Here is a 27,122-nt window from a genome sequence, read left to right as displayed (position 1 = left end):
GGTTGGACTGTAGGTCATCAAGATATCCAATTTGAAGACAGAAGGTCAGAAACATTTCTGACTGTCCATATAAAATGAATCAGTTGCCGAAGTAGAATTGCTAAAAGACAAAGAGAGCTCATATAAAGAATTGGTTTGTTTTTTCAAGCAGGATTTAAGCGGGATTATATAAAACATCAAAGACTCAAAGATAGATTTAAATCCAACCATCACTAGAGATATTTCTAGTGCTAGAAATCTGTGATTTGATTTAGGAATGAACCCTAATTCAGCAGTAACAAGCAGTTGCTCATGACTTCTACATACTGCCTTATATTCCATAAGTTCCATCTGGAGACGAGCAATTTCAGCTCTCAGGGCACTGATCTGCTGGCTGGTCTTGTCCTGATTCACCACCACTTTGTTCTTGATGTTGCGAGCACGGTTGGCATACTTAAGGGTGTTCAGGGTCTCCATAAAATCCCGATCTGAAGGACTCACACAGGCAATCATTACAGTTTGGCTATAAAAGAGGAGAGCAGATGGAATCAAACAAAGAAGTAACCAGCTAGCTTCCCTATCGTATCACCTATATCCTAATGGGAATAACAAAGCACTGGTCAAGGCATTCTTAATATTGGCTTTTTCCAAAGATGTTCATCAGGGAGTGCAGCTCAACAAATACATGCTCCAAACTATGTACACAGGATGAAGCCCACTCACAGTTCTGAAGAACCATGGCTCTTCTGGGCCATCAGCTAATTATTAAATTATCCACTCAATAATGAATAGAAAGCAGAGGATTTCCAATCCAAAAAATTATGTCTCGATTAATAATGAGCATGAAGGAAAAAAGAGAGGTGTTAAAACAGGCTAGAAAGTGAGTGGACAAGGTCATAAGAATTTGATGTTAGGAGGCTCAGTTGCCAACATTTGGATGAAAACCATCTTAGGCATATTATATAACCATCTACACTATAGCAGCTAATAATCACATGTGAAAAAATTAAGCTTGTGATGTATTTAAAAATTCATTCCTTCAAATACTTCAGGTGGCTTTGCCTTGATCTCTAATTAAGCACATTGATAGCTATGCATTATTTGGCAGTCTTTTTGTCTGAAATTCTCGATGCTAGCAACGCCATATAAATGCTTATATAGACTTATGGTCTGGCATAAGAAGCTCTATTAATGTCTCTTCCCATTTACCTATTTCCGCCAAGTGAATCTTGGAGAAGCCGAGTCAACTTTGAATCTCGGTAGGGCACGTGCAAGGCTTTCTTGCTCTGATCCCCAAGGGCGCTGATGACATTTCCTAATGCTAGCTGTCAAAGAAATAGACAGGTCAGTAATAAGTTGCCTTCTTTTCCTATTCCCTTTATTTTGGAACTGTTACTCCATAAATTCTTCTCAGATAAGCCACCAGAGCAACAAACTGTTTTCCCTCTTCCATTCCCTGTTTATTAGATTATAACACACATTGGTTGGGAAGTGGATTCTCCTCGCTTAAAGGAAGATCAGACTGATAAAATGACATAATTTTTCCATTAGAGGAGTGTAGTGTATGAACTTTCTTGTTAAAAGGCAGGCAAACAAGACTTGCAAACAACCTTCATTGAGCTACATAAAACTGCCTTTTCATGAAGCTCACATCAATTAAAGATTCTCTTCTCATTAAAAATGCAGGTTCCTAATCCTCACAATTGTGGGGAAAATGTATATGGTAAAAACCATGGCTCAAAAAAAAATTGATCAAATATTTATGTTTTACACATGACTTCCAGTGGACTGTGCTTCCTCCTTCATTAATTCTTTTACTTCCAGGAGGACCCTGACCACTACTACTTTGGCTACTGATCTTTCTTGTCTCTTATGTGCCATTTCCTTTTTGTTATTTAATTATTTCACTACTTTGTAAGAGATAACACCTAATTTACAGTGTGTGAAATGGTCATGAACAGATAATACTGCTTGATGCTAAAAACACATTACAAAGAATTTGCAACAAGTGTACTGTATGATGCATGTTTCCAAAAGTCAATGTCACATTCATATTTTATATTTTCAGATGTATCCTGCAGTTGCCTTAGATCTAATGTGAAAAAGAAATGCATGAAGCAGCCCTTTAACTAAATGTCAAAGCTGCTGACGGGTAACAGAAATATAGTCCCATATTTTCCTAAACACCAAATTATTCTTTTGCTATTCCAGTAAATAGAACTCTGCCCTCCAGAAGCAATACACAATATATTTCATTCAGACAATCTGCATACTATAAACAGCTCAGTTCTACATCAGCACGACCAAACCCAAGTTTGTGGAGAGATTACACTACAAAGGGCACTTCCACATGAGAACTTTACACTGCTCCTGGATTGTCTCCACACCTGCACAATCATGTACCATAGTCTTGTTTGAGCAGCACAGCTGATTATCTTCTGGCTCAGCTATAGTACAAAGGGAATTACCACATTATTAGTTTTATGCCACAGATTTCAGAACTTAGGAGTGGGCAGCCACCCACTGGGAGGCACTTTCACCTCATCCTACCTCCCAGCTCCTTGACTCTTCCCCTCCATACAGCCAATAACCCACAATTGTTCCTCAGTATTTCAGAGATTGAGCAAATGGGCTGCTTTGCTTTTTGTCCTCCAAGTTCCTGGCTGTGTTTTAAATCACTCAGCATGAAGTGAGAATGAGAGGCAGGGTGCTGGCTGAACATTTTTGCACTAACCTTACACCAACTGGACAGAGCACTAGTAAGCATTCTAGTGCTCTTTATGTTCTGAGATGATTGTAATGAGGACTCTTTTGAAAATGACTGTGAGAGTCTGGGGAGCAAAGCTGGTGGCTGTACAAGAGTCACAAGAAGCCAGACTGGATATTATGGGGCCTACCTTCCCTCACATCCAGCACCGCCCATTTATTATTTGTTTTATAACCCACCATTCCATCCAAGCAAGAATGCTCACGGTAGCAAACACCACAATACAAGATCCACCAGCAGAAAATAATAAAATAAAAACTGCATATTTAGAACACAATTAAACTACAACCAAAAATACTATATTCAGTCTTAAAACCAAGCCACCGTACCAAGCCACAATTGATAGAGATCCCTTCCTTAGCTCTCTCGCCTGTGGCACCAGTTCGTTTCAACCTCTCTGAGCCAGCCAGATCAACAAAGTGGAATTTGGCTGTTCGTGTCTCATATTCCCTGGTAGGCTGGGATCCCTCCAGGAGACTGTTTGTGTCTCCATTCACCTGCAGTAAGAACAAGTCACAGCATCAGGTGTCAAGGCATAATTTGCTAGCGCCTGGCACCATACAAAATATCAACTAGGGTTATTTTGCCACAAAACCAAAGATATGCCCACAAAACTAACTAGTTGCTGACATGAGAAGCCAAGCTTCCTCTTCTGAGATTATGAGAGATTGATTCAAGCTCCCAAGTTCTCATTCCCCACATCCACCCAAAGTTCTTGCTGTGTCTCTAATTCCTGAACTACATCTCTGCCAACCAAAAATTCCACCCTTTCCGTTTGAGGGCAAAGGGAGAAGGGACGTGATCCCTTCTGATCCCTGCTTCCCCCCTTAGGTCCTTACCAAGTGTACAGGAGAGCAGACCCGCATTTGGCAAAGGTAGATTGTGAAGATAGCGTGGGAGCGGGAGCTTTGGACGTTCATCTGGGTGCTGGCTGTGGTTCGGGATAGAGCTCCCTGTTTCAGGCACTGGATCAGCTGCAGTGAGAGATGGGGTTATATTTTCAGCTCAGGTGCAAGTGCCCCCCCCTGCCACATATACATATGTAAAGGAAAAGTACTACTTCCCCATCCTGCTTAAATAAGCTGCTTTACTATTTCATTAACCCTTGCAAAAATCTTCTACCTGCCACAAGACAGTAATAATGCCAGCTGAACTAGAAGCTACATGCAGTTAAATCTTTCTCCCAGGTAAAAGGGGTCTCCAAGTGAAGAGTAGTTAGAAGAAGAAAGTGTTGGAAGCACTGTTTAGTCCTTTCCTCTCTTGTTGTTTCTCAGCTCAAAATAATTTTCTCAGCCCAAACGTAATTTAGATTTTAATGCTGCGCACCCTACTGAACGAGGTTTCCTTCTGCACAGAAGGGTTATGCATTTTTCACAGGAGAATGTGTTTGTTAATTTGCTAAATGTATTTTGTTTATTTTGTTTATGTATTTCAACAAAATAACACAGCAATACAAATCTGATGAAATCTGAAGATATTTGACTTGAAAGGGTTCTTGAAGGAACTTTTGTTAGCACATACTCTTAGCAGCTATGCTCCCGTGATTTATGTACACATTTCAAACGCTCATTTCACTCTTAAATATTTAAATGTGTATGGGATGGTGAGATATAATTTAAAATAAGGACAAAATAATTGTTAATAAATATATAGAAAACGTATGTGTTCAGTCCAAATCTTATTAGATAAAATTAGTCTTATTGAATCAAAAATCCTAAGACAGAAATCTGAATTGTCTATTACTAGGTTATATAATCAAGCCTGACAAATTCAGATGGTGGGTCAAATTGCTTTTCAAATGTGGGACAAGGTTGAAGAAAAAAAGTAGAGAATTTCTCTCAAGGGCTGAAGGACTATCTTTCATAGTCCTCAGAAGCCCAAAGATTAAGGACTCAGCAAATGAAAAGAAAGGTGACTACAATATTTAAGAGCTTGGAATAGAGATTTTCAGGTTCTTTCTGCATTTCCCCACTTAAAAGAACTTCCTGCAGAAGAGTAATTTCTTTACATTTCTGCAATAATCAGCATCCAAATGAACATGGTAGGTGGCCATTCAATTTCATTTGATTTCTACACTGAAACAAAGGTCTAAATATTCTGACAATATACACTGAAAATTTTGATTAAATGAAGAACACTGTACCTAGAAAATTAAAATCTATAGCAAAATAAATTAATTTTTCATTGGGTGAAATTATTAAATATTAAATTGGATGGTAAAGGCTAGATTTAAAAAAAAAAAAAGTGTATGGAGCAGCAGAGCTTTTATATCCCCTTGTATAAACATGGGAAAAACACATTTAAATCGCTAATCCCTTGACAATGGAGAAAAAATACTGGAAAAATTGAGATTCAAAGCATACATACGTACACATATAATTGAGCTGCTTTAAAATTGAGCTTTCTAGGGTTCAGTATTAAGTATGACTGATTATTTATTATCTTCTAAGCCTGATGTACTTTTGATTGGAAATATTAGGATTTGCCATGCAATGGTCTAAAACCAATCCGAAGCACCTAGCAATTCAGTCTGCTGAAAAAGATCCTAGACCAAGAAAATTATCGCTATTTGAATGAAAGAAGGAAGGATCTATATGTATAAATTCACAGTGTCAGTCTTCCTCACCCTGATGCTTTTCAGGTATGTTGGATTTCCCCAGATAACATGAGAACTGAAATCCAACAAAACAACGGTGCACCAGGTTGGCAGAGGCTGCAGTTGAGCATGGCAACTGTTCAGTGTCTTTTAGAAGAACAGCACTCAAGAACAGGAATTTGGCTTTCTTAATATGGTTTTGGCTATGGAAAGAATATTTGGCATGATTTGATTCATTTTTTGCTTCATATACATTTTGTGAGTTCTTAAGAGGCTTTGAATAATGGTGTGTATTTTTGTCTTAATATTGAGAAACCATTTCTTTGTTTGTTTTATATTTATCACAAAACCATATAGATGATTCTTCACAGAAATTCCCAGGATAGGAATGTATATTGAAGTAATGAAATAAAAATAAAACAACTTGCCAACTGCTGCTTTGTCTGTAAGAGGGAAGATTTATGGGGCTTCTATCTTTTAACTGAAGATGGAAAGTAATTGGAGGGACAAAGTTGAAGCAGTCCCTTTCCCACCCCACCCTCTTCATTCCCTATTTTAGCTTCCAAGGCTTGTTATCTGTTAAAAATAAGAAATACATCCAACCAATCAACATATACACAGTATCAGCCAGATTCTAGTTAGAACATAATGAGGGTAACAATTTGGTCATCTGCAAAAAGTAAAAATGGAAATGGAAGGAGAGCCATAAAGCTAAAGATGATGTTTCACATTATTAAAGCCAAATGAAGAGAGATTTTTTATAATTGAAAAATGGGTTCAGTTATGGACACCATCCAAATAATGCATGGCAATTAAACTTTGCTGGATAGAATGTTAGCAGCTTTAGTGAAATCCAAATGCAACCAGGCTGAAGTTTCAAATAAAGCTGAAGAATTTTAATCTCAAAATCCCATACATGCTGAAAATCAGTTACTGTAGTTCAATTAAACCTTTGTTTTCATTACCTAAACCACTTTGTTGTAATGGTAGGAAAGTGGAATTTGCTACCCCAGTCTTTAGATGCATTTTATAGGTAAAACTGAGTAAGTAACATCTCGTCTGGACTTGGAAGATAAGCTTGGCTGGATGGGTGAAAAACTACTAGGGAACACCAGGATTGTAAGCTAGACTGGGACGTTTAAAAACATATGAGAAGAAAGTTAATGGCAAATAATTTCCATACTGTTGTTAAGAAAACTGTCCATGAAGTCACTATGTGTCCAGCTTGACTTGAAGGAGACTTTATGTTTTTTTGCCTTTATAGGTAAAGTGAAGAGAACGTACTCTGTTTTAGTGACTGTGAACAGAGAATAAGAAAATAGGGGCTTCCGGTGGGAATGGTGGACTGAATGGCTGTGCCTGCTGGTTCAGTGGGCGGAGCTGACAACGTGGTAATTTTTGGGGGGCTCAGGAAGGTTTTCCTGAAGCCCAGAAACATTCTCCGGATCAAGGAGAATACCTGGAATCACTCCATCTGTCCTCCGGACGGCTGCTTGCAGCCAGAAGATCACAAACAGTGTTTCACATTCAACTGGTAAAAACCAGCTGGGAGGCACAGACTTTATCACTTTCCAAGCCGCGCTGTAGCCTTAAAGGGACACCAAGACCGGCCACCCCATTTCTAAATCAGCAATTTGTATTTTTTTTTAAAGTATATGTACCCCAAGAGAGGCTTTCTACTGCAAGGAGAAGCTGGTTCTCTTGGTGCTTAATGTTATTTTTGGGATTACTTTTAAAAAAAAATTCTTTTAAGTTTTGGATTTTGTTTTCCTTCCAAAGGAAATTCCAAAGATTGAGAGGAAACAATTGTCTTCCTGTTATTATTTTTGTATTAAATTTGAAGATGTATTTTCCTACACGCAGAATCAGCTGATTTGAATCTTCAGCTTTCTGCTTCTACTTTCCCTTGAGAACTGTCTTCACATCTCACTTTTGCTTGTGTAAACACATTCTGGAACTCTTCCATATCTTCGACTTTCACTGGTTAAACTCCTAGGGGTGCCATAATCTACTGAGTGAGACATGGAAGATTTCAAACAGATTCTTTTTGACTTTCACCAGGATTTTAAACAGATTTTTTCTGACTTCTATCAAGCTTTTATGCAAGATATCCAGGACATTGTGGAAAATATGAGATCTCAAATGTGCCATCAGGTTGGGGATGTGGTGGATGAAATTGAGGAATTTAAGAGCAATAGAAAGTTTTTTTTTTAAACTGAGATTGGGATTTTTATCAAGATGCTAGATGAAGATTGGATACTGGAGTTGGAGAAATCTAAGGGAGAGAGTGATCTGCAAACCATAAGTAAAATCGATCTCCTGGTAGAATGCCATGAAAAGAACCTGGAATCTTTGAGGGGAGCAGTTGGGCTGTTTGATTTTTTTTTTAAGAAAAAAGCTTTGTGCGCATTGTGGGGATATGTAACTGCTTTGGTTTATTTCGAAGTGGGATAAGGGTTGAAGAACGTTCATCTGGTCTGCTTTAAGGATTTGATTGATATTATTCCCTTTTAAAGATATGGAATTACTGCTTTGAATTGGTTTTGTTTTTTGGGTTTATTAAGATTGGGATTATTAAAATTGTTGTACCGTTAAGTATAATAGCAGACAACTTTTGTCCTTTTTAATTTGATTCTTATTCTAGTAGACAGAAATGTATAGAATAGTGTTAGGAAGGGAATAATTAAATATGTTTTATCTTTTGGAGGAGAGAAAGATGTTTAGGAGGTTTATAGCAACTTTTTTTTCTTTATTTTAATATAAGGGGGAGGAGTAACTGCACTTAGTGATTTTTATTAAGTGTTAAAGTGGAATGACTTATAGAAATAATGTTTTGGTTTAAGATAGAGTAAGAGATTGATTATGGAAATTTTTGTATATTCTTGCTGTTAAAAGTCGGAAGCCACATCTTTTTGTAAATTTGAAAAAATTTTCTCTTGTGTTTCCGAACTTTTAAAGATTTTTTTCCTTTCTTTGTAGTTCCTTGTTTTTTTGTAGTTTTTATTCTTCTCTTGAAACCTAAAAAAATTTACTTTAAAAAAAAGAAAATAATAGCTGCTCCAGGTTCAGTAAGATGAAACATAGGAGTAAGACCTTATGTACAAAATGTGTAATCACCTACCTCATCTTGTGAGCTTATGAGACGTGATGTGACACCTGTGGTATAGATACCACCGTTGGCATCTTCATGGATTTTGATGTTTGATTTTCGGTGGCGGTACTCAGGGTCTCTTGTGCTATCAAAAAGATCCAGGATCTCCTCATTGTATAGCTGAATAATGAAACAGAAAAACAAATTACTGGGGAACTTACTGTTTTGCTTCTTAAACTGCTCCACAACAACAACAAATGGGTAAACCTTTAGATACGCAAATGTTTGAAGATCAAAGCTTAGTGTTTTATTTTGGTAAAGCGTGATGCTGACTACAGTGTCAAAAGGCCTGTATGAGAATGAGCAAGTTTAAAATTCTATAGTTATAATAGATAGTGTGAAATTGTTATCTTGTTTGGTTTTAAGATGTGGTGTTCTTCTTCTTACAGGAATTTATAGGGAAGGCATTTTGTTACTGGGATAAACCTAAAGGAGACTAAGATTAAAGGGTGAGATACAGGAAGTTACAGAGAGTGAAACATGGAGAGGTACAGCACTAAATTAAATACATCCTTCCCCTAAAAGCCCAACAAAAATCTGAACAGTGAGACAAATTTTATGTTTATTAAGTTTGCAGCAGCCAGAAACAGAATCTTAAGTAAATAATACCATTTATTCATGCAACAGTCCTCAGATCTCAAGAGTGTTTAAAAACTAATGAGATCTGAGGGCTATGACAAGAATAACTTGTATTTTCTTTTATTGTATTTTCTTACAATTATTGCCAGGAATTATACAGTCTTTAATGGGTTTCTGTGTATAATAAACACTTAGATTACAGATTCAAGTGGTCCAGTACCAGTAAGGGTTCTCTTCTGTTCACAGGCATTATATTTCTTAATTTTCAAAGACAAATGCTACTTTGCTCTTATCTATTTATACTGTATATACAAGAATGGTAAAGATAATGTCTTCCTCAAGTCAAGATTGACTTCTGGTGGCTTCCTGGGTACCATGTAGGGTACAGCAGCAATATAGAAATAGTTTTCCGTGGCCTTCTGGGATTTCTTTTTAACTTCTCAGTCTTGCCTACAGCCATAGAATTCCCTGGAAGTCTCCTACCCAAATATTAACCAGGCTTGACTATTAACTAGGCGTATTCGCCAGAAGCTGCCACCTGTTAAGACTATACAAGAATGCCCCATGCTTTAATTTGTATTTGAATTCAGATATATCACTGTTGACTATTTATCTCCAGGCACTGAAAAAGAGAAATTCCACACCACTTTCCAGATTCAGTCATACTTATCACTGAGTTTCCAAACACTTTTGTCTCAGGACTCAGTCTCCACATAACATCAATATACTTACCTCCAAAAACTGTGCACTGATTTTGAACTCTGGGATGGGGACCCCCTGGTCTTGTGCAGCCTGCTTACGCACTTGTATGCCATTGAAGAGATGGGCAATGGCTCGTGGAATTATGCCATGCTCCTCTTCAGAAGTGTTCATGTCAAAACCAGTGCCCATGGTATAAGTCTTACCTGCACCTGTCTAAAGATAGTAGAACAAGTATTTCATGGAACTGCCTCAGAACAAAATGGATAAGAAAGCATGTACCTTTGGTATGTTCTTGTCATGAGTAAGGATGGCGAGCAGGGGGCTCCCACCCAGACTGTCAAGTGCATGCGTAGCACTGAGGAACTGTTCAGCCATTCAAAGAGACACAGATCGGGACCGCCTTAACCTTTGGGGTTTATATGGCTGGGTTTTTCCCACGCTTCCTCAGTTTCTTAGGATTCTTGTTAAGTACTAGTAATAAATATTAGAGACCAAGTCATTATCTCAGTGTGTTTCCTGTTAGTTAGGACAGTTCTGTTGATCATTCAACTGATCACAGAATTGTGGAGTCCTTGGTGCTCTGTGAGCCTTGTTGTTTTCTTGCAGACGTTTCATTGCCAGACTAGGCAACATCTTCAGTGCTTTTCACACCAAGGACTCCACAGTTCAACCCTGAGCTACAAATATGCTCTTTGATTGATCACAGGATATCACTATGAAATTTACTTTAGTTAGCTGAAGTAAGCCCATATTATACTGAGGATCTGGGGGCCCAAGACAGGGATGTGGCGGTAAAGGACTACATTTACCAGGGCACAGGGTGCAATTCCATCATAATCAGAGAAAAAAAATGGTGGTGTGTGTGTGTGTGTTTCTGTGTCTGTGTGTAAATATTTTGGTTTTTCTGCTTTTTTAATCCAAACATTTTACAGCTTGTTGGAGCCAATCAGAAGCTGGGTTGGAACTTATGGAATTACATGCATGGGATGGATCAGGAAACCTCTATACTATTTGAAGAGATTTGTTGGATATATACCTAAATATATCATCCTTAAGTCTATTTGCACTGTGAAATTCAACTATTCCCCACTCTACAGAGATAACTGCTAGTCTACTGTAGCACGTTTTCTGTAAGTCAAGTTTTGCACATGGAAAAGTATCTTTGGTTTTCCCTCTGGCATTTACTCTGTATCCTTTCCCTAATTCCAAAGTCCCAATTTTCATCACTATTTCCAATGCCCTGAAGAATTTCTTTTATATGGAGAAATTCTTCAGGGCATTGGAAATAGTGATGAAAATGGGACTTTGGAATTAGGGAAAGGATACATTACTGGTACAACAGTATTTAGTCCACTATTTATACCAGTCAGTGGGTAGCTTTAATGGGCTTTAAATTTTTTATTACCTAACAACTCAGCTAGGTAAAGGTTTCCCTTGACGTAAAGTCCAGTCGTGTCCGACTCTAGGGGGCGGTGCTCATCTCCGTTTCAAAGCCTTGGAGCCGGCGTTGTCCATAGGACACTTCCGGGTCATGTGGCCAGCATGACTCACGGAACGCCGTTACCTTCCCGCCGAAGCGGTACCAATTAATCTACTCACATTTGCATGTTTTCGAACTGCTTGGTGTGCAGAAGCTGGGACGAGCAACGGGAGCTCATCCCGCCACGCGGTTTCGAACCGCCGACCTTCCGATCGACAGCTCAGCGGTTTAACCCGCAGCGCCACCGCGTCCCCAACAACTCAGCTACTCCTTATCTTATTTTGTGGCAAGGCCACTGCATACTTAACTAAGAGTTATAGTTACTTTTACACATATCCCAAGAAGAAATGTACCAGTTAAAGAGGAAGACAAAAGGGTGCATATCTTGATACACAGAGAGAGACACCTATGTAATTAAGTACTAAATTTTAAACAAAAGTATAGTTCCTCTTACTCTAGTGGAAAAGACTATGATCTAAGGGGCCTCCATGCTCTCTTTGCTGGTGGGTTTTATTATCTTTAAACTGAACTTAGCTGGACAAGCCCTCAAACAGAGGATGATTTCACATAAAACACAGTACTCCTGATCTATGTAAAGCAGGGAACATGGCCACTTTAATCCCATTCAGATAAGCTGATGACAGAAACTGTGAAGAGAATGAAAAAGACACATACCTGGCCATATGCCAACACAGTGGCGTTGTAGCCCTCAAAGCAGCCCTCAATCAGCTTGCTTACACAGGTTGTATAGATCTGATCCTGCCAAGTGTCCAGGTCAAAGACAAAGTCATAGGTAAATGCTTTGTCCTTTCCCAGGAGTACCTGGGGTTCTCCAGGTGTCACTGATGTGCATATGTGACATCCTTCAATCTTTTCCTTTGGCATTTGAGGACGGATCCTGCAAGGAAAAAAAGGGGAGCAGAGAAGATAATTTCTTTTAAGGAATTATAGGACTTAAGTACTGGAGAAAATGAGGAGACAGTATATCAGACAGCTTTTCTAGGGCATAAACAGTACAGCCACAGAGATTTTCATGAAGTTGCATACATGTAAGTTTAATTAGATATAAATAAAAGCCCTCATATTATCTGTGTATAATAGAATAATGAATTTGAAAAAAATTAAAATCAACATTACTGTAGTGCTACAAGCACTTATAGATGCATGGTAGCATCAGATTCCATAGACCAGACACATGCAGATTTACCTGCAGTTGACAGATTAAATATCACACATACAGAGATATGGGGCAGGAGGAGGGACTGTTAACAGAAAGGCCAAGAAATGCAGAAGGTACTTTGTCTATGACAACCCTATCTATTATTAAGTTGCACACAGCAAGCAATGTGTCATTACTAGTTAACTGAGGGTGAGAGGAGGCAGAATAAGGTATTTCTGCATCAAGATCCCTTGAGGGAAAAAGATAGAGGGACAATTAAGACAAATCATCCCCTTGGCGGAACTTTGCAGGCAATGTAAATGATATACCAGAAGAAACTGGTCAGAGGATCTATGACAAGCATTTCGGTGCCCATACAGGAGCCAAGCAATTTTGTACCCCAGCTGCCACTTGAATTGTTCTTTTTCAGCTGACATCATGTGGCCAAGGCTTTGGAGTTGGTTTTGGTAACATCAAAAATTAATGTGACATCACAATACTCTTAAAAATTATGGGGAGGGGAGGTTGGGGAGAGAGAGTTAAAAAGCCATTTGTAACACAAAGGGAGCGGTGGGACAAGTACACCAAGATGCCATCAAAAATCCTGCTGGGCACATACACGACGTTGGACACACATGGACATAATGAAGTTTTTTTAGATTGCAGCCTTTCATGCATTAATATAAAGGCTTATGCTGGTTGAAAATTATCTCATTTTGCTGTCTACTCCAGTGGCTAATCAGAGAAGTCAAAGAGGTTCAGCACAGACACTCCGATGATGGCAGTGAGGAACAGATCTAGTAGAATCAATATGTCTCAATAAGCAGCCTCATAACTTCCCCCTCCAGTCCCAGGATGTTCAACCTCCCTGGTCCCCAAGCACCATCTACACCTTGAAGAACTGACAGCCTTGCATAAAGAGATTGGAGGAATTAAGCTATTCTGAATGTAACCCAGGCATAATGAGTCACAAGATGCCTGGAAATAGCACTAGCGTGACCTGTCAAGTATCATTAAACTGGCACGTCATATGTTAGTGGATGTATAAGAATGCCACCAGCACAAAGAGCTTTATTCAAAAAAAGGCATTACAGGCCTACAAAAGTCTGTAAAGGCAAGCTGTTCCTGTATTTGCCCCCTTTCTCTCTGCAGGAGGAAATACTTCATCAACAGACTAGGAGGACCTTAATCTGGATGTGACTGGGCTGGGAGCATTAGAAGGCAGTAAGGGAAGAGTGTCACACTGTGGCTTGTTTTGGTATCCTGACAATGAAATCACTTGTTCACTCACCTCTTCACAAAGTGAAGCAATAGGAATTAAAAAGGTTTACTAAGCATTGCCCACTCAGGAATATTACTTAAAGTATCTCTCAAGACTTAAACCAAATCTTAGGAGTGCTGTATACATAGAACTCTCTCAGGTTTAATATTAGATACAAAGCATTTGAAACTCAGATGTGCTTCTAGATTTCAACACTTATTTATTAGTATTAGGATTCAGAGGAACTCAAAAACAGGCCAGAAATTATACCAAGTCCAGTTATTAACCTATATAGTTGACTTAAAATCCAAATGAGTCCTTGCTGTTCATGTTTTTTTTTATTTTTTTACTTAATTTCCAAAAAATGTATCATTGCTTAAAGCTGCTGATGCTACCAATTCATTTCCTCTGTTTAGATTAGCATTTTATTTATTTATTTGTTATTTTTTATCATTTTGCCAATAGGGAAAAAACCTTATTGACTTTGGCAAAATTATATTTCAGTCTTTTCACCAACACTGTCTGTCTTTAAAGTAAGCCCTTATTATACAACTGTGACAGAAGCATGACATCTTTCTGCAGTGAAATGCTAATTGCCTGTAGTCATTTTTTTTTCAAAGCCAGGCTCATATACAACTAATGCCAATCAGGTTGATGCTTTAGAAGACAGACTTGTTTTGCATCTGGAAGTGGAACAGTAAGAGCAAATGTGATAACATCAGGTACATGCAGCATTCAGAGTGCCAAGATAATATCCTCTGCAAAAAACCAAAACCCTAGTTTCAGTGAGTTGGCATCCAGCTTGTAAAAGTTCTTCAGAATAATTATTATTCTAATTGGCAATTAAATAAAGAGGGAAAATGTCATCTATTTGGGTTTGCTCCTAAATTCATAACTACTGTACCATGGACACTATAAGGCTAAGGCAACAATAACACAAATTATAATGGATTTCCAAAAAAAAACTGAGCAAGGCCCCCCCTTGATTGCTACTCTATTAGACTAGGAAAAAGCTATTACTCTTCCAAATCTCCCTGCAACTTAATGGTCCCAAGTCAGAGAAGGATTAATACTCGTTGCAATGCTCATCTTTCTCCCCTTTTGTCAGGGAGATACTGTATTTTCAGAGTCCATACCGTCAAAGCAGATTTGTCCAAGGGGATCAGAGAAGGTTGAAACAACAGCAGATGTAAAACTATTTATTTTATAACTTCTGTAAATTGCTCCTCTCTTACTTAAGATTCTAGTTAGCCTTGATGAGTTTTACCTATCCTTCCTCTTAGTTGATCAGTATCCAGCAGGAAAACAAATCTAGTAAAGATCTATGTAACAGCCTGGCCTATTCATTCTATGTGATCAACCTACATTATTCCCGCTTTACCTTGAGTTGTAGCTCCAAACCTTACTTCGTCTCAGTGGTAGGGATGTTTTATTTTAACTCTTATCTGATCTACAATTATTGCAAATGTGAAATTCAGCTTACAAAAGATAGGCAGAACACTATGCAAAAATTGGGAGGCTTCTCCATTCTGTGCCAGCAGGATGGAAGAGCAGCGGTCCCCATGACAACCATTTCTCTGCAGGCGGAGGAGGACAAGGAGGAAGAAATGCAACCCTAAAAGGGAGCACACTGACACACTATATAAAACACCACTCAGGCATTTTCTCCAGTGGTCTTGACATATACAATGGCCTAGCTGTTTAGCTCCATCAGCAAAAGCCAACATTTATAGAGAGGGGAACCAACTGGGCTGGCATCCAAGGCACAAATGGCCTCTGGTCTTAAAGGGAAAGCTTTAGACCAGAGGCCAAAAAGGAGCTTTCTCTTTTCTCACCCCCACTAGTACTTCTCATCCAGGAAGATCCCCACAGAAAGGCTTTCGTCCTAGGATTTCCCATTCAACCTAGGCTTTGCTCTAAATTTGCTTGCAACAGGAGGATACATCCTAAAATTATTCCTGCATAAACAGAAATTAAATTAAAAGCCTTCTCACAAGCAGATGGAATAGTATCATGCCTAACAACTCTCAGTCTAAAACAAAAGGGTGATGGATTTTCTTAAGAGCTTTACCTTCTCTTTTCAAAGGACTACTTGCTTCCCTTACTTGTCAGTCTGATCAGAAAATCCCCTCACTTTGGCCAGGACAGACAGGCAGGCAGGATGGAGAGAAAGAGGCCAATGTATGACTTGTACCTGCTCCTGCTTTATTATGCCACTGAACCCCAGTATTCAAAAGACTTAATGACTCCTGTTTGAATGGAATCATACAACCAGGAGGACTAAAACTGAGAAGGTGCAGAGCAATTTCAAAATTGATCAGTTACATGCATATTGTGATAATCTTTATACAGTCAGTGACCAGCACAAGATCAATTAAGCCCAAATAATTGGAGAAAAGCCTGAGACTGACAAGCAAATCAGCAAATACTTTTTCTTGCCTCGCAGTTAGAGAATACCACGATATCTTCAGGAAGAACATTAGTGCTGCCCCCAAATGGTCTGCATTAATCCATGTTTGATCAGAAAAAAATGAGCAGTGGAACTATTGAGAGGATTTGGACCTTACAGCATTTCTGCTAAGACCATACAAGATAAACAAAGCATACACTGATGGAGTGGGGCTTGAGAGCCCATGTGCTTCCCCTTTTTCCCCACTGCAAAATGTACTTTTTAATGGCAGACAATACTATTTGCAAATCAAAATACTTTTTAAAGTCTTCTCTCTGTATTTTTCCATCTAGTTTAATTATTTTATCTGTTTATTTATGTGAGTTTTTATATTGCCTCAGTCCCAAAATTCTTAGCAGCTATCAATTCCTACTTCCAATAATTAGGTTTAAAAACACACAAAATTAGAAAATAATAAGCAAGCATCTTTCTATTTCCACTTGGAGCCTCCTTATCAACTTCTGGAACAGCCAAAATTCATACATCTGCCCCATCCTCAAATGCCCTGTGGAAAAGCCAGCTCTTAATCATCTCCCAAAAGAGATGGGGTTATCCTTGTCTCCAGGCATATGCTATTTCAGGGGACAGAGGCTGTAAAAAAAAGAAGACTAGTCTCTGTGTTCCCTTTCGTTGGCATTTTCTAACTCTCACCAAATGTCAGATTCCACATGGAACAAGTAATATGAAAAATAATCAGATCCCAAACTATACAGAGCTTTATAGATGGTAACCAGCACCCTGAACTGTACCAAGAAGCTTATCAGCAGCCAATGCAACTTTTCAGTAATGGTCTGACATGGGTAAAAGGGGAAGAACTCATTACCATGCAGACTGCTTCATTGTTAACCAGCCTGAGCTTCTGAATGGTCCTCTATGGTAGCCTAATGTAGAATGAATTACAATCTAGACAAGAGGTAACAAAAGTCATGAGTGTCTGTCGGTATATCTCCCAGTCCAGAAAAGGCTGCAATTGTCACACAAGCAGAGCGGTGCAAAGGGTGTCCTGGCCATGGCTTCTACCTGTTTTGCAGCAGGAGCCATGAGTCCAGGGGAACCCCCGATTGTGATCCTGCCATCTATGAGCGAGCTTCACCCCATTTATAGTAAATGATGGGCCTCCTCTGCAGTTAAAATGCTTCTCAGTCAACAGCCACCCTACCTTGTTTGTACTGAGGTTAAGCCTGTTTCTCCCCAACCAGACCCAACAGCTCCCAGACACTAAGACAGAACTTTCATGTTAATAAGTTTATGACACTAAGACAGAACTTTGACTGCATCTCCTAATTTGCCCAGGGTGGAAATAAACAACTCAGCATCATCAGCATACTGATGATAGCTCACTTTGTGCTCACAGATGACTTCTCCCAGTGGCTTCATGTAAATATTAAAGAGTGAAAAGGAAAAGGCAGAGCCCTGTGATAGCCCACATCAGGGGTGTGCCCAAGGACACAGTCTCTTTCCTCCACTGAATGGAATCACTCACTCATGCAAAATCAAGCCACGACAGCAATAAACAGCCCACTGGCCACATATACAGCATGACAGTCTGCAACAGGGAATGAAGTTTTTAATATTAACTTGAACCCATTTAAGTCAATGTACTGACCAGATAGGGCCCTAAAATTGCCATACATAATGCAAGAGTAAGATACATGTGGAAAATCCTCTCCACTTATTGCTAGGTAAGTCCAGTTGATTTACCGTTTGGTAAGTGGAAAGAAGGAGGCTAATGTTTCTGGGGATGTCTTTCAAAGTCAGACAAAATGAGACAACTCAAGCCTAACAAATGCTAACAATGCTATAGTACCAAACTCTCACTTATTCTTCAGGGTACTTCCATCAGCCGAACTAAAAAGAAAAAGAAAAAACAGACTAAATACTGTACCCTAATTTGCATTAGTTATTTGTAATGCTTTTAATTAACATAGGTTGCAAAAGATGAAGCTATCGTTCAGGACAAGATCTCTAGCTATTGACCGCTTACTAAAAGCCATCTATAATACACCAGAGATCTCACTTTTATCAACGGCATCAGTCATATTCAAAAATCACATGACCATCATGCTTACAGGCATAGTTTCAAATTCTGATGGTAGCACAGTTCCTTTCAAATCCAGAGAGTACCAACTCCCCATGTTTAATTATATTTTACAATGAATGAATGGGAACAGAATTTCCCTGAAGGAAAAAGCTATTCCATGGTATTATCTTGGTTTCAAATTTCACATGTAATGTTCAGATTAAATGTAAGGTCAACAATGACAGAGGACAATGGTAGGCAAAAATAAATCTAGATTTGCAATAGACTGGCAACAATGACTTGCCTCCGATTGTTAAATGGCTTTTCTCACTATTTCAACATATACTACTGAAATCAAGAAAAATATGGGTAATCGGGAGCAGATTTTTGTGCAAAAAGATTTAAGTGCCAGAGCTGAATGGCAGTCAAATAAATTTTGACTCCAAATTATTTAACTCAGAGAATATGTTTTTTTCACCAGATGGAACTTGTAGTTCTAATTAAAAAAAAGTTTGCCTTCCCCTGAGATAGAGGATAAGCAGAGTTAGTCCATTCAGCTTCCAAAGTCTCAGGTGCATATAGAAGTATTGCACAGGATATTTTAACCATGATTTAACAAACCTAGATGAACAGTTTTGCATGGAGAGTGTGTCCAAATGTATACTATCTTATTTGTCATCAATACTAAATCCCAAATAATAACAGAGAAAGGAGAGAACTGAATAACTTCTGGGCTAATTTCTTTAGCAAGGGTAGTTATTGCAAATTCTCCAAGACAGTCTCCTCAGACACTAAGATCTAAATCAGTGGGCATTTCCAAACTCTTGCCTGGATTGGATTAGGCTATAGAGCAGAACTTTCTCAGCACTTTATGAGAGAATTAGCAATACACCTGGGGAACCAGCCATCTCCTTTAAACAAGTACTCCAACATATTTCAACATAGAAGAATATGAAGGAAGAATCTATTTAAGTCATAACGTCCATAACAAAGGGACTATTACCATAAAATATAGATTAGACAAGGCACATATGATGAGGCTGGACACATAAGAATACTAGCATAACCTGGGTTGGCAAACAGAGAGATATAGCTTCCTTCTGGTCTCTCCAGCAATAGTCACAGCCGTTCAAGGTTTGTTCTACCAATGTACAATGGATTTGGCTATATTACACATTTTCCAACATCAGTACTCTGCAGATTTAGATTCAATCAGTGACCAAACCGAAGGTTTTGTTATTGACAACACTCAGATATCATTGTGGACAACTCCATAAATTGTTGTATCTTCCTACATGGGTTTAGGTGCTAATATACTGTTATGCCTGTATTTTTTTTCCTTCCTAGCATTTTTCCCGTCTGCTAGACCGTTATACCTGTATTGCTGTCTCTATTTGAATTATCTCTAGTTTCTTTTCCCTTCACTGTCTTTGCCCCTTCTGCTTTGAGGCTTGTTAACTTATGCCAAGAAAGTTTATTTTAATCATCTGATTTGTATTAAGATGTCTCTGAATATGTATGATAATTATTTTTTATCTATATACATTATGTGACATAAACTATAGAAGGTATCTGCAAGTGTCAGGAACAAATATATTCCTATTCTTTTCCACACCAAATTGTCATGAGTGCCGTTGAGCTAAAGTCATCAGCGCAATGGCACTCATGACAATGACAAGGAAATAGGTGAAGGGGTACAAGTTAAGTAGCCATCAACCTACAACGACTAACGGCCAACAAACAATAGCCAAAGGAATCACGGAGCCACCCAAACCATCAGCGGCAATACAATGGGGATCGCCCAGCTGAAAGCAATCAGCAGAAGAATGGAAACCTGATGATGGGCGATCCCGGAAACCCTCACCCACCGGCAGGGCAACGCATGGGACAAAGGGGGGTGACGTGACCGTGAGCGAGGGGGCGCTGACCGGCGCGGGGTATTTAAACCCTGCACCGGCGCGCTCCTGTCACTCTCAGCTTTTTTCTACCAACGCTGTAACTACCCTGCAATAAACCAGAGCCTGAATCGCAAACCAGTGTCTGAATGTTATTCAGGGGGAGGCAGCGCATGACATAAAGCTGAGAGTCATAAACTCAGCCTCGCCGAGCCCCACCGGACGACAACGAGCCGCGGGAGGAGTAGACGGCGAGAAGACCAGCAAGATGAGGCCGGAACGGCGCGGGCAAGGAGGGCGAGCCGCGCGGCAAGAGACAGAGGAGGACCGACCAAGGCCAGAGGCACCGCGGACTCCCGGAGCCATGGACGCCCACCCCACCCGACCCGAGCCTCAGCTCCAACCCCAAGGGGAGATGGCGACGGAGGCAACCCGACCGCGGGAGGGAGCAGCACGACTTCCGAAACCAGCGGAGGACCCCGCGCCCCACATCGCACCCCAGCAACGGGCGTGGAGCGACAGCCCCACGGCGCTCGACACGGAGGAGGACGACGGAGACACCCATCAGACGGAGGAGGAAGCGGACCCGCGGCAGAGGGACGATGAACCCCGCCGGCAACCCACCCCCGAGGACGCGCCAACGGAACCGGCCCCAGCAGCGGCGCGGGCTGTGGACGAGGAGGCACGAGCTGAACTCGCGGCCATGCGGGCTCAGCTGACGGAACTCCGGACCATGCTCCAGGCGCTTATGCCCCCCGCGCCACCCACCGACGTCCCCGCACAAGCCCACACCCCGAGCGAAGCATCGAACCCACACGGGCCAGCGGAGGGCCAGCAGACGGCACAGGCGGCCGACACCACACCCCGAGAAGCGAGAGGCGGGGCCGCACAAAACGCCCGGGCCCCAAAGGACTTCCCCATCTTCTTCGATGGGACCCCCACAAAACTCTCGTTTTTTGTGACCAACGCTAGGGAGTTCATGGGGAGGCACGGACACTCCTATGACTCCGAGGCCGACAAGATCGCCGCCGTGGCGATCAAACTCCAAGACAGGGCGGCGGACTGGTACGTCCAACTGTACGAGTCCAGCTCCCCCGCCCTCGCCACCTTCCCTGCTTTCATCAAAGAGATGAAAGACTACTTCGAAGACCCCCTAGCCAAAGTGCGGGCGAAAAGTGCACTCCAAAGACTTAAACAGGGCACCCGCACGGTCCCTGACTACGCCCTGGAGTTCAAAGCCCTCGCGGGGAAGGTCAGCGACTGGTCCGAGACCACCCTGCTGGAAATCTTCAAAAGGGGGCTCAACCGCGACGTTCTCCAATGGGCCCTCTACCGCGACGACCCAGAAACGTTACACGGGTGGATCCACCTCGCGGGGAAAGCCGAACACGCGCACCGCACCTTCCTCATGACAACCACGGAAGACACAAACGATGCCGGGAAAAAGGTACCCGCACCACACGGGGGGATGGCCGGCCCCATATACCCAAAAAAGAAGTTCAACCGGGAGCCCTGCGGGAGGTGTGGCAAATTAGGGCACAAGACGGCGGATTGCTTCGCCAACCGACCGCCGACCAGCGCGCCCAAGCCCACCCCGAAAATTAGCCCCAAACCACCCAACCCGGGGCCGCCGCCTCACCGCCGAATGACCGTGGCCACAGCGACACCGAAAGAGAGCTGGGACGCTTACTGGGGGGAAGAGGACAATACCGACCCCGACCAGCCGGCGGGAAATGCTCCCCGCCTGCTCTGAGACGCGTGGCGAGGCAGGCGGTGGGACAGCAACGCGGACCACCTCAACGAAACGACAAAAGCTCCGTAATATTGGCAGCAATTCAACTCTCTACCGGCAACGGAGCCACCACGGCCGCGGCACTAGTGGACTCGGGGTGCTCAAAAAACCTCATCCACCCCGACCTAGTCGCCAAACTCGACCTCCGCTGCTTCCCCCTCCCCACGCCGCTGGCATTCCACCAGCCGGACGGCTCTACAGCGGGAGGAAAACCAGCCACGCTACAAACCGAGCCGGTCACCCTGCAAATGGGCACTCACACCGAGCGCACATCGTTCGTAGTCACGCACATCGGACGGCCCATTGCAGTCCTGGGGATGCCATGGCTCGCGAAAAACAACCCGCGGATCAACTGGGCGACCCGCACCTTCACATTCGGCGACGGCGAGTATCGAGCACCAGTACCAGCTGGCAAAAGCAACCCCACGGTAGGACGAGCGGAGGCGACCACACAAGACAACGCCGCTACCACAGCAGACCTACCAGAACAATACGCCGACTTCTCCGAGGTCTTCGGAGAGGCAGAGGCGGACCAACTACCCCCCCACCGCAAGACGGATTGCCGGATCGACCTACTGCCCGACGTCCCCTTACCTAGACCAAAGATCTATTCGATGACCCCGAAGGAGATGGCAACCCTCCGGGAGTTCATCGATAAAAACCTAGACAGGGGATTCATAGAGCCAGCATGCTCACCGGTCGGAGCCCCGTCTTATTCCGGGAGAAGAAAGACGGGACCCTATGGCTCTGTACCGACTACCGGGGCCTAAACGCGGCTTCCCTGTCCAACAAATATCCCTTACCCCTGGTGAAGGACATGCTCGCCCACCTGTCCACGGGCAAAGTCTTTTCCAAATTGGACCTTCGCGAGGCGTACTATCGCATCCGAATCAGGGAGGGGGACGAATGGAAGACGGCGTTTAACTGCCCCCTAGGCGCTTTCCAGTACAAGGTACTGCCCTTCGGACTCGCGGGGGCCCCTGGGGTGTTCATGCAGCTCATCAATGAGGTACTGCATGAACATCTGTTTAAAGGGGTCCTGGTCTACATCGACGACGTCCTTATTTACACAAAAACACACGAGGAACACGTAACCTTAGTCAGGCAAGTCCTCGACAAGCTCAGAAGGGCGCAGCTCTATGCGAAGCCTACAAAGTGCGAGTTTCACAAAGAGCGCCTAGACTATTTGGGGTATCGAATCTCCGGGGACGGCATCGAAATGGACCCCGCAAAAGTCGAAGCGGTGCTAAACTGGGAGCGGCCCCGCAACAGACGGCAACTACAGAGCTTCCTGGGATTCGCGAATTTCTACAGGTCATTCGCCCGGGGGTTCGCTGAGATAGCCCTCCCCTTAACGGACCTCCTCAAAACCAAAGGGGTGGGGGACACCCGACGCGCCAAGAACCCAGGCACAGTGCTGAATTGGACTCCCGCGTGCCAGACCGCATTCGACAAGCTGAAAGCGCTGTTCACTACGGAGCCAATCCTCGCGCACCCGGACCCAGAACGGCCGTTCGTGGTCCAAGCCGACGCCTCAGACTTCTCCCTGGGAGCCATCCTACTACAGAAAGACTCCACGGGGCTCCTGAAACCATGCGCCTACCTGTCAAGGAAGTTCTCCGAGACAGAGAGGCGATGGCACGTCTGGGAGAAAGAAGCCTTCGCGGTGAAATCGGCACTAGAGACATGGCGACACCTACTCGAGGGAGCCACCCAACCATTCGAGGTCTGGACGGACCACTGGAACCTCGAGGCCCTACGAACGCCTAGACGCCTTAGCCCAAAACAGGTCCGATGGGCCCAATTCTTCAGCCGCTTTGATTTCCAGCTGAAGTTCATGCCGGGCAAGAAGAACTTCCTGGCCGACGCCCTCTCCCGACTGCCCCAAGACGAAGAGCCCGCCCCAGACACCATTGGGACGGTTCTATCCGCCTCGCAACTGGGGATGGCCGTGACCACCCGAAGCGGCGCACGGAGGCAGCTCGACGCTACGGCGCAGCCGACGGCGGGACAACCGGCGACGGAAAGAAGCCAACCGCAACTACCAGGGGGAATGCGCACGGACCTCGCCGCCGCCCTCAAAACCGACCCCTGGTTCCTGGCGAACCCCGACAAGGTAACGATGGCGCAAGACCTGGCATGGGGGGAAGGCAGAATCTACGTCCCGGACTCGCAACGCCAGGCGATCTTGCATAGGTCACACGACGCCAAGCAAGCGGGACACTTTGGGTTCCTCAAGACCCTACACCTAACACGGCGCCAATTCTGGTGGCCCGCGCTCAGGCGAGACGTAAAAACCTACGTGGCGTCCTGCCCAACGTGCGCTAGGGCCAAACGGGCACCAGGCAAACCCGCGGGGCTACTGCAACGGGTGGCAGAACCCTCCCGCCCATGGGAGGAAATCTCTATGGATTTTATAGTGGACCTCCCACCCAGCCAGAAGAAAACGGCCATTTGGGTGGTGAAGGACTACTTCTCAAAGCAGGCCCACTTCATCCCCTGCACGTCGGTCCCATCCTCACAACAACTAGCCAAACTCTTCCTCATCCACGTGTACAGGCTACACGGATGTCCCGCACGTGTGGTGACCGACAGGGGCACACAGTTCACCTCCAAATTCTGGCGGGCCTTCCTGAAGCTGACGGGGACCCAACAGGCCCTATCTACGGCTTGGCATCCGCAGACGGACGGAGCCACTGAGGTTCTTAATGCCACCTTAGAGCAATTTATACGATCATATACGAACTACCACCAAGACGACTGGGCTGAACTGCTCCCGTTCGCCGAAGTCGCATACAACAACGCCGTCCACACGAGCACGGGGAAAACTCCGTTCGAAGTAGTCTCGGGGCGCGACTTCGTCCCCATACCGGAGCTACCTCAACCCCCGGAACCACAGGTGGACGCCAGCGACTGGGGACGGAAGATCGCGGAAGCATGGCCAGTAATCACGGCGGCGCTGAAGGAGGCACAGGCTGCTTACAAAGAGCAGGCCGACAAGCACCGGCGCCAACAACCGACGTTCCAGGCGGGGGATATGGCCTATCTATCCACCAAGTTCCTAAAGTCAACCCAACCCTCGAAAAAACTGGGGCCTAAGTACATCGGGCCGTTCCGAGTCACGCAAATAGTGAACCCGGTAGCAATACGCCTGGACCTGCCACACAACCTCCGGAGGCTCCACCCGGTGTTCCACACCAGCCTCCTAAAACCGGCAACCACCTCCCGATGGCACCCAAGCACGCCACAGCCCGCACCGCTTATGATCGACGGGCAACACCACTTCGAGATAAGGGACATCCTCGACTCCCGCAAGCAACGAGGAACTCTACACTATCTGGTCAGGTGGAAACACTTCCCCCACCCGGAATGGGTGGCGGCGCACAACGTTAACGCGCCTGACCTGACCAGAGCATTTCACCGGGCATACCCCGACAAACCGCAACCAAGGTCAGCAAAACCAAACCCCCCCCCCGCAGGCCTCCCCCCGCCTCCCGTGCCCCAAGGGAAAGGGCCCCCCCCAAGCCCGCGACTTGGGTGGACCTTCCCCCCCCCGGGACTCACTCCCCCCGCCCCGGGCCCACGGGGTGGTGACAAACGATCGCCAGCACCCTCCCCCCGCCCCCCGGCCGCGGGGGAGTGGCAAGCAAGTCAACAGGGCAACCTGGGGGCAACGCCCAAGAGACACAACAAAGGCGACGCACTCTAAATAAGAAAAGAAGGGCCCTACCTGGAGCTGAGAAGCACCCGACCAGCCACGCCTCTCGCCTCGCCGAACTGAGCCAAACAAACAGGGTGTGGTTGGAGCATGCGCACGCCAGGTCAGAACCCGAGCATGCGCACCATGGACACACCCTGGGAAGGCACGTGGTAGAGGGAGGAGCAAAGGGAGGGGCGACAACTACTCCGGCGGGAACTTTGAAAAAAAAAAAAAAAAAAATGTGGCGTTTTGACAGCTCCACGGGGAAAACCCAGAAACCCGGGGGAGAACACTATTCGGAAAGGGGGCAGTATGTCATGAGTGCCGTTGAGCTAAAGTCATCAGCGCAATGGCACTCATGACAATGACAAGGAAATAGGTGAAGGGGTACAAGTTAAGTAGCCATCAACCTACAACGACTAACGGCCAACAAACAATAGCCAAAGGAATCACGGAGCCACCCAAACCATCAGCGGCAATACAACGGGGATCGCCCAGCTGAAAGCAATCAGCAGAAGAATGGAAACCTGATGATGGGCGATCCCGGAAACCCTCACCCACCGGCAGGGCAACGCATGGGACAAAGGGGGGTGACGTGACCGTGAGCGAGGGGGCGCTGACCGGCGCGGGGTATTTAAACCCCGCACCGGCGCGCTCCTGTCACTCTCAGCTTTTTTCTACCAACGCTGTAACTACCCTGCAATAAACCAGAGCCTGAATCGCAAACCAGTGTCTGAATGTTATTCAGGGGGAGGCAGCGCATGACATAAATGCACATTCATCTTAAGGTTAACAAGAGTTCACCGAAATCTTCTAAAATTAACAGAAACGTTTGCTTTCCTATGACAGGTTCATCTACCACAAAGGCTAAGAGTAATCTAGAGACTAGTTGTACTATTAGGCAAGATGAGACAGCTGCCCCAGGCTGAAGATACTGAGACTGCAATCTACCTAGCCTCCCATCCAAGATGGATATAATCAAGATACACAATTTCATCTTCATAAATACACTGAGAGAGGTACCAGAAAGAACATACAAACCCAAAAGATATATTATACCTTAGAGCAAATGTTTATTTCTGGCTCCTTGTAAATTCTTCAGGTCCTGGGACATCCACATCACTGACACTACAGGAGCTGTACTATGGGCCCAGCCAGTATGGGACATTACATTATGGATTATATTGTTCTATCTACTATTCTCAAATAAAAGGTTCTTTTAGGAAGATCTGATTCATGCTCAGAAGTACCATACATATTTATTTGGAGGTGGGGGCACCTGTTGCTCCAGCATAGGCAACAAAATATCTTAGACCAGGCTTACTTCAAGTTTCCAATATTCATAAAACATTTGGGGGAATGACTGAAACAGGCCTGATAAAAAATGCCTTCACCCCTAAGGTTTTTTTTAATTTTTAACTCTTGACTGCCAGCCATATTTTTTTTCCATTTAACAACAACAGAAATGACCCTGCCTTCACAGCACTGATGCCACATTCAAACCTCCCAGGAGTCTGCATCTGGGTTAGAATTGCATGTAAGCTCCTCTTTAGTATGCAACATCACAAGCCTATCCTCCATGTCATGTAATA

The 27,122-nt window shown here is 43.8% G+C and overlaps 1 protein-coding gene across 1 annotated transcript in view; it reads right to left on the bottom strand.

Annotated features, from left to right (window-relative positions):
- Nucleotides 1-27,122, bottom strand: part of KIF21B (kinesin family member 21B) — an 86,497-nt gene that overhangs the window by 40,603 nt on the left and 18,772 nt on the right. The window contains exons 2-8 of the mRNA XM_063297698.1: nt 11,930-12,152; nt 9,805-9,987; nt 8,464-8,613; nt 3,586-3,720; nt 3,076-3,243; nt 1,189-1,304; nt 307-502 (exon numbers count right to left, since the gene is read on the bottom strand). Coding sequence (XP_063153768.1) covers nt 307-502; nt 1,189-1,304; nt 3,076-3,243; nt 3,586-3,720; nt 8,464-8,613; nt 9,805-9,987; nt 11,930-12,152 — 1,171 coding nt within the window. The remainder of the gene's footprint in view (nt 1-306; nt 503-1,188; nt 1,305-3,075; nt 3,244-3,585; nt 3,721-8,463; nt 8,614-9,804; nt 9,988-11,929; nt 12,153-27,122) is intronic.

This window comes from Candoia aspera, chromosome 3 (genome assembly GCF_035149785.1).
Source record: "Candoia aspera isolate rCanAsp1 chromosome 3, rCanAsp1.hap2, whole genome shotgun sequence".
In the NCBI taxonomy this organism is placed as follows: Eukaryota; Metazoa; Chordata; class Lepidosauria; order Squamata; family Boidae; genus Candoia; species Candoia aspera.
The sequence above is the reverse complement of the archived record's forward strand: the minus strand, read 5'-3'. Positions and strand labels throughout refer to the sequence as shown.